At 49.1% G+C, this 8142-nt stretch overlaps 1 protein-coding gene across 2 annotated transcripts; it reads left to right on the forward strand.

Annotated features, from left to right (window-relative positions):
* The first annotated feature begins 601 nt into the window (after positions 1-601).
* GSTK1 (glutathione S-transferase kappa 1) lies at positions 602-5027 on the forward strand. 2 transcript variants are annotated; one of them, XM_060108670.1, is made up of 8 exons: positions 602-753; positions 1278-1359; positions 1559-1687; positions 1999-2099; positions 2269-2304; positions 3869-3985; positions 4338-4431; positions 4710-5027. In XM_060108670.1, the coding sequence occupies exons 1-8, from the start codon at positions 682-684 to the stop codon at positions 4757-4759; spliced, it is 681 nt and encodes a 226-aa protein (XP_059964653.1). In that variant the 5' UTR covers positions 602-681; the 3' UTR covers positions 4760-5027. The 2 variants fall into 2 exon arrangements, with proteins under 2 accessions (XP_059964653.1, XP_059964654.1); XM_060108671.1 differs by lacking the exons at positions 4338-4431; positions 4710-5027 and adding an exon at positions 4197-4331.
* Positions 5028-8142: the final 3115 nt, after the last annotated feature.

The raw sequence follows: 8142 nt of genomic DNA on the forward strand, positions 1-8142 counted from the left end.
CCTTTCCTTCACTCACTCACAATATGTATTGATTAGCAAATATATTCCAGACATCGTCCTAAACTCTTGAGAAATTAAAAACAAAACAAACAAAAGTATCATTGGGGCACTTCTTACTATGCCCGTCCCAGAAAGATCTTGTAACTACCAACCAACACTAATATCTAACGTGAACAGGAACTCTTTCACTCCTCACAAGTCTATAGGTAGGGTTATCATTATGTATCCCGTATTTTTATGCCTATTTTTACGAGGGACGAGGATATTGTGGTTCAGAGAGGTCAACAGGCTTGCCAGAGGTGCACAGCTAAGCAAGAGGCAAGGGCATCTCAAACCACGCCCCTCTGCCCCACACTCCACCCCAGGGCAGGGCGGTGACCACGAGGTGGGCGGGTCACCACAGCGGCGAGCTCCCCGGGGGACGCCCCTCACCCTCGCCCTCCGCGGCCGCCCTCAGGTAGCCCCCCACACTCCGACCAACCACCTGACTCTGTCCCGGGGGCGGGTTTCCCCTGCGAGGCTGCGCGGCCGGGGCGGGGCGGGGCCGCCGGGCGGCGGGGCGGCGGGGCGGCGGGGCCGCCGGGCGGCGGGGCGGGGCGGGGCCGCCGGGCGCAGGAGGAAGGAAGTACCCGCCGGCGCGCTTCCGGGGCCGCGCTGGCTTCGACTGCGCCCAGGCGCACCATGGGGCCGCTGCCGCGGATTCTCGAGCTCTTCTACGATGTGCTGTCCCCCTATTCCTGGCTGGCCTTCGAGGTGACGCCGGGGGAGCCGCTTCAGCCGGGGCTTGGAGGACGAGGGCAGAGGGAAGGGCGAGCGAAGGGCGTAGGGACCGCAATCTCGTGAAATTCCTGGCGCTGCCCGACGCGGTTTAGGACAAGCAGTTAGAGAGCCAGGCTGAAGGTCACTTTGTTGGTAAACCGGATACGATCACTGGCTCCAGGTCGAACCCTTATAGCCTAAGGCAGGGTCTTCCCCCAGTGGTTAAGAAGATGATCAACTTTAGAGAATAAGGATATAAGCCCTCTTCGTAGCCCTCCGATTTCTGTTTGGTGGTGGGGTGGGGGGGAGTGAAGAACAGATTAAAAACTGCCCACAGGAGCAAAGGTCGTGGGGTCGATTTCTAGCAGTGGAGAGAGTTTTGCCCTTTCAAACCAAACAATTTAGGACGTCCTCATAACCCCTTGTCTGCGCCTATAGCTTCTGGCTGATGACTGCCGTGAAGCACCCTTCCCTCCCTCAGCCGTTTTCACTCTCTTATCTTCGCCCCCGCCCTGCAGGTCCTGTGCCGGTATAAGAACATCTGGAACGTCAGCCTGCAGCTGCGCCCGACCTTAATTGCAGGGATCATGAAAGACAGCGGTATGAAGGCAGCAGCGTTTTCGGCAGGGATTTGAGGGAAGACTGATTGCAAAGGCCCAGGGGAGTGGCCCTCCACTGGGTCTTCATATTGGTGGCAGCAGCTAGTAACATTCCCTCTGCCTGAAACCCCGGTAGGGGTCCCCCAGTCCTGGGACCCTTAGGTCGTCCCTCACCAGTGAGCCCAGCTTTCCACTTGCAGGAAACCAGCCGCCAGCTTTGCTTCCCCGCAAAGGCTTATACCTGAAAAATGACGTTAGGCTCCTGGGACAGCATCTCCAGGTTCCCATCCACTTACCCAAGGATTTCTTCTATGTGATCTTTGAAAAAGGTGAAGAGAGTGGGATATAGATGGGGCCTCAAGTAGAGAGGAGTGGATTTGGAGATTGCAGGGCCAGAAAGGAGGGGTTCGGGTGATTCCATTAAGTGAAACAAGCCTTGGGAAAACTCAGAATCAGAGTTCAGGGAGCAGAAGGTTTGAGGATGTCAGGGGAGGGAGAGCAGGACAAACGGGTTATCAGAAACTTGGGTGGGAGCCTGAGGGCGTTGGAGCACTGGGGGGTGTCAGAAGCAGGAAAGAGCTGGTCTTCCATGGGGAAACAAGCTAGAGGAGCCCTACCTCTGAGTGCCTCCGCCCCACAGGAAGTTTGACAGCCATGCGCTTCCTCACCGTCGTGAAACTGGAGCACCCGGAGTTGCTGGAGAAAGTGTCCAGGGAACTGTGGATGCGCATCTGGTCTCGGGTGAGGGCGGGGCTCTGGGAACCCACCTGCAGGGAGACCCTGGATGATTTGATGACCCTGCCCTAGGTTCAGTCCAGGTCCTGCCTTCCCCATCGTTCACTGACCTAGTGTCCTCCATCACGCCCCTCACCTCGCCACCCCCTCATACTGAGTGTCCTCTTTTTTCCAGGACGAAGACATCACAGAGCCCCAGAGCATCCTGGCCGTGAGTGTCCCCACTCCTCCCGTGGGGAGTCTGAGGACAGTTGACATCCAGGGGCAAAGAGGACATCGTTTTCTTACTGGGTGGAAGCGGTCATAGTTGGGGATAAAGGACCTTTGATAGGCCAAATTACTAAAGGGTTGGAACTAAGAGGGCTCGCGAAAGACTATCCCATGGTTGAAAGAGGAAGTGCAACATTGTACATGGGCAGCACGTATTTGATGCAAGAAGTCAGTGGGAGAGAGGTGTTAAATGTTGGCACCTGCAGATGTGAAGTACTGGCAAGTCTTGGCCCCAAAGACTCCCAACACAGACCTCACCATCACATCCAGGAGCCTTTAGAAACAGGCTTTAAAAAGACAAAGAGAGATAACTGACTCAAGCCAAAATTACGCAGAAGCCTGAGTGAGAAAAATGGAAATAGCTCAAAACGTTAAAATGTGTGCCAGCCATAGATAGGGCTATAAAAAGTAAGTGTTTCTGCAGGATTAAATCGGAAAATTCAACACCATATTTTTTTTTCCTTAAGTTTACAAAAGACAGTTGAGGCATATTCAAATGTAATAGATAAAACGACAAGTCACAAAACAGTTAAACATACAAAGCATGCTCGATATATCCTTCATGTTTTTATTCTTGCAAAGTCTATGCATAGGCTTGCTTTTTCACTTAATATTTAACAGTCATTTTCCATGCCACTTAACACTCTTGGAGAGTATAATTGTTAGTTTCCACATAGCATTCCATTCAGTGGATTTGTTTACTTAACCACTGCCCTATTATTGAACCCTTGGTCAGAACACAATTTCCTCATGTGGTCAAAGACAACGTCATGGATGACTTTGCATTTCCCAGTCCAGGTCGTGGAGGTCAGATCACAGTGGTTGTCAACCCTGGCTGTATATTAAAATCACCTGGGCACCACCGCCCAGAAATTCCGATGTAATTGTTCTCAGGGATGACATGCAAACTGGGATTTTCAAAAGCTCCCCCAGGAGATTCTCATATGTGTAGCCAAAGTGAAGAGCCACCAATCCCAGCAAACCCCAAACTGAAGCCTTCAACGTTCTCTTGAAGCCAGACACTCATAGCTGTAGCCGTGTGCCTTGTCCAGAGTCCGCAGGAAATTCTATAGGAATTAGAGCCCAGCCCTTGATTCAGGAGTTCTAAGAAGTAGGAAGGCATGAGCCCCAGACTTACTGTCAGGGGACTCAGATTCTAGCATTGGCTCTGCTACTAACAAGCTCTTCAACACTGACCAAGACATGTACCGTTTCTGGACTTCAGGCTCCTCATCTGTTGACAAAGTGGTTGGGAAGCTGGTCTCTAAGATGCCCTCTGGCATTACATTTCTGCAACTATGCCTCTGCCACCATCTCTTTCCACCCATCTCATGATTTTGAAGGGAAAAACAGCCCCTGTTGGCAAGGATAGACCTCCACTCATGGGTGGGTAAAGGCATTGCCAGGATAACGTGGGGACAGAAAATTAAAAAAACAGTTTTTTCCTGAGATTCCCCTCCCCCACTAATGCAGACACAGTTGTGTTCCCTACCCCATCCCTTCAGGCTGCAGAGAAGGCTGGCATGTCCACGGGACGAGCCCGGGAACTTCTGGAAAGGGTCTCAACACCACAGGTGAAGAACCAGCTCAAGGAGACCACTGAGGCAGCCTGCAAATATGGGGTGAGCAACTCTGTATGTCCCCAGCCCCAGTGCTGAGACAGGGCGAGGCTCTCGGCTAGGTCCCCATGCTCCTGTCCAAAAGCTGCTCACCAACCATGAGCCCTCCTGGCTCTCCCAGACCACCCTCACCCTCTCCCTTCCTTTCCCTGGACCCCAGGAAAGGAAGGGAGGGAGCTAGATGGTGAGAGAGGAGACACAAAACTCTCCCCAGAGACCCGGAGCCTCTTATCGGACACCTCTGGCTGCTTTGTGTCTGTGACCTCAGACCAGTATTGACGTGCAGCCTGCAACGGCAGCCCAATAACCACCTGCTCCATCACCCTCCTTCCTGCACGCTGACTGCTTTCTCCAGGCCTTTGGGCTGCCTGTCACTGTGGCCCACCTGGATGATGAAACCTACATGCTGTTTGGCTCTGATCGGATGGAGTTGCTGGCACATCTTCTGGGTAAGTTACAGGTTCATGCTGAGCTGCCCTTGACCCCACCCCTGCGTGATAGCAGTTGCCCAGAAGGATGGATTCAGAGCAAAAACAAGAACGTTCTAGGCCCTTCCAGTAATGGAGCCTCATACAGACACAGGTGTGCCTGAGGTAGAATGGGGAGGGGGCCACCTTCTCCCACAGGAGAGAAGGAAGCCTCTGTACCTTGAAGCCAGGCGGAGCTCGTCCTAGAGAAGCCCCAGGGGCTTGTGCGGCCAACCTCTGGCATGATTTTCTCCATCCAGGAGAGAAGTGGATGGGCCCTGTGCCTCCAGCTGTAACTGCCAGACTTTAAGGAAGCCCAGAAGCAGCAGGATTATTGGTATAAAAAAGCAGACTATCTCCCTACCCCTTCTCTACCGTGGGGCCCTGGGACTCTGGTTTCCTGTCTGATAGAGGTTCCTCCCTGGCCCTGGGGGATGCCAGCGAGGGGCTCTGCAGTTCACCATCTACCATCAGTCTCACGGCTGCTGTTACTTCTGTGCCTCACGAGTGCCTTTCGAGAGCCCCAGACTCTGCTTCCCACAAAATAAACCTAACGCTATTAGGCGTCATATTTCTGAGTCTGTGTCTTCCCTGGTGTTTGTGTGCTCTTGTTCCTGCGTTCACATCCGGGCCATTCTAGGCGTTTGAGAAGAGCAGCTCACTGTGCTCCCAGCCCCCTGCCCACCTTGGGGCAGCTTATGTGGAGAGAGCGGGAAACAGTCCCTCATTCTCTTCTACAGAAGCTTCCTGAGTCTGTCAGAGACAGAAAACTAAGCCGGATGAGTTTTGCCACTAACCAGTTGGGCACTGTCTTCTGACCAGCCATGGTGCCTGAGACAGGGCTGGGGCCAGAAGCCCCTGGGGAAGGAAGGCTGGAGGGAACCAGAGCACGACTGAGCTTGCGCCCAGATATTTAAACGGGGTCCCGCTACTCTGACCAGCAGAACCAGGACAAGGCCAGGCAAGGAGACTGGCCGGAGCTGCCACGGCCTGAAGTTGCTCATCCCCTCATGGTTCCTCCCCCTCACCCACAAAGCAGATCCCAAGGAAAACTCAGGCCTTTCTCCCGGCCTGTTATGACCCCTGTTCCCTCCCACACAAACCTATAGCTTTCCCACTCCCCCAGTTATTAATCCAAAGTCCCTGCTCTTTCTGTGCCCACCGTACGATAATCAGAATGCCTTGTGTTTCGATAGGGTCTGGACTTCTTTGACAATACTCTGTTTAGAAGCTGAAACCACACTTGGATGCCTGTGTGGCGACTTAGATGGCTCGAGGGGCTTTAAGAGGAGATGCCATCTTCCCTTTGCTTCACTCTGGCTTTCTCATCTCATATCCCATTTTCCCCTCTTATCCCCTGTCACTTTCTGTCTTCCTCTTCTCCCCACTCTTTCATTATTCCAGCATACTCCAGGACTTCAAATCATCCTACCAGGCTTACCTGTGAAGTAATGTCAGAAGTACATCTCCAAATAAGCACTCCTTCCTCCAAAGGAGATTTGTGACATGTGCAGCTAATATAAGATAAAAATATGGGGAAACATAAGGGCAAGTTAAAACAAAATGGAACTTTTCACGTATTGCAGTTAAATATATTCAAGTATATTGAAGTTCTCATATACGCTGAGAGCAGTGTGAGTAGAGGCAAAGTTTTATGAATAGAGATGCTTGTCTCACCATTATTTGTGATACCAAATGACTTAAACATCAAACAGGAGGATTTTTTAATGTTATGGTACATCCAGGATGTAAGGTTTCATAGCCATCAAAAATTATATTTGTGAAAAATTTTTAGGAAATTTGGAAATTCTTAGGATATAATAATTGATTGGAAAAAAGATGAAACTATATAGTATGATCTCAATTAGGTCTTGATGTTAAAAATACATTACAGAGGGCATTAATGTATTAATCTGGAATAAAATACATCAAAATGTTTTCATTTTATTTGTATAGGTTTTTTAAATGATCATTTATTCTGGTAAACAAAAAAAAACTTAAGTAAAAAAAAATAAAAATTTGTAAATTCACATTTGGGTACAATTGTGTATCTTCATTGTTTCCTAAATTTATCGATTGCTTAACTTAATCCTAAATCTCATCCCAGACTAATGTGGTATAATCTCTTATTGTAGAGGCAGATTTCCCAGTCCTGGCCACTCTTCCTTTAAAGGCTCTAGCATCCTATTTTTCTTCTTCTTTTTTTTTTTTAAGAGGAGTACTCTTTTTTTTTTTTTTTAAAGTTACTCATTTATTTATTTATTTACTTATTTATTGGCTGCGTTGGGTCTTCGCTGCTGCACGTGGGCTTTCTCTAGTTGCAGCGAACAGGGGCTGCTCTTCGTTGTGGTGTGTGGGCTTCTCTTGTTGTGGAGCACGGGCTCTAGGCGTGTGGGCTTCAGTAGTTGTGGCACGTGGGCTCAGTAGTTGTGGCTCGTGGGCTCTAGAGCGCAGGCTCTGCAGTTGTGGCGCACAGGGTCAGCTGCTCTGCGGCATGTGGGATCTTCCCGGACCAGGGCTCGAACCCGTGTTCCCTGCATTGGCAGGTGGATTCTTAACCACTGCGCCACCAGGGAAGTCCTAGCATCCTATTTTTCTAATCCAATGGAAGAACTTAATCTTCACTGAAGGAATGAGACAATTTCTAGACTAATCCTTACACATGTGATCTAGATTTTAATGTCTGAACTTATGCCAAATAGAATAAAAAATGATTATATTAGGGTTCTCCCAAAAAGAATCAATAGGATGTTTATAAATATATAGAAAGATTTATTGTGAGGTATTGGCTCACATGACTACGGAAGCTGAGGAGTCCCATCATTCGCCATCTGCAAGCTGGAGGCCCAGGAAAGCTGGGGTCAGTTCCAGTCCAAGTTTAAAGGCCTGAGAACCAGGAGAGCCAATGTCCGAGGGAAGGAGAAGATGGCTGTCTCCGTTCAAACAGAGCAAATTCTCCCTTCTGCCTTTTTGTGCTATTCCGGCCCTCAGTGGATTGGATGATGAAAACCCGCATTGGTGAGAACCACCTCGTCTATGGATTCAAATGCTAATCTCTTCTGGAAACACCCTCGCAGGCACACCCAGAAATTATGTTTTATCAGCTCTTTGGGCATCCCTTAGCACAGTCAAGTTGACACATAAAACTAACCATCACAGCGAGAAAAGGAAAAGCCTCCAAATGCAGCTATATTTTATTTCAATTAAGGAACACTTTTCTATAATTTAAACCGTTTCATACTTAGTTGCTTCCTCTCCTCTCCTTCTGATCAACAGTTGTAATATAAAATTTGCAATTATGTCAATGCTCAGAATTCAATACTGAACCACTTCCTTGTGTTGTAATTCAAATTCCAAGCTTACCAAATAATGTTATGCTTCTAAAACACAACTTTTTTAGGTAAAATTCTTAAAAATTATATATATATATATATATATATATATATATATATATATATTTTTTTTTTTTTTTTTTTTTTTTTTTTTGGCTGCGTGGGTCTTTGTTGAAGGGTGCCAGCTTCACGGGCTTCTCTCTAATTGCGGTGTGCGGGCTTCTCTCTAGCTATGGCGTGCAGCCTCCAGGGCGCCGTGGGCTCTGTAGTTTGCAGCACGTGGGCTCTCTCGCTGAGGCACGTGAGCTCAGTAGTTGTGGCACGTGGTCTTAGTTTTCCCACGGCAGGTAGGGTCTTAGTT

This window comes from Mesoplodon densirostris, chromosome 9 (assembly GCF_025265405.1).
Source record: "Mesoplodon densirostris isolate mMesDen1 chromosome 9, mMesDen1 primary haplotype, whole genome shotgun sequence".
NCBI classification, from domain to species: Eukaryota; Metazoa; Chordata; class Mammalia; order Artiodactyla; family Ziphiidae; genus Mesoplodon; species Mesoplodon densirostris.

Bases quoted from the DNA above. Each gene is read 5' to 3' on its own strand.
- GSTK1 (XM_060108670.1), top strand. From the start codon at position 682: ATGGGGCCGCTGCCGCGGATTCTCGAGCTCTTCTACGATGTGCTGTCC. The intron at 754-1,277 runs GTGACGCCGGGG...CCCGCCCTGCAG, and splicing joins ATTCCTGGCTGGCCTTCGAG to GTCCTGTGCCGGTATAAGAA. The intron at 2,100-2,268 runs GTGAGGGCGGGG...TCTTTTTTCCAG, and splicing joins GGATGCGCATCTGGTCTCGG to GACGAAGACATCACAGAGCC.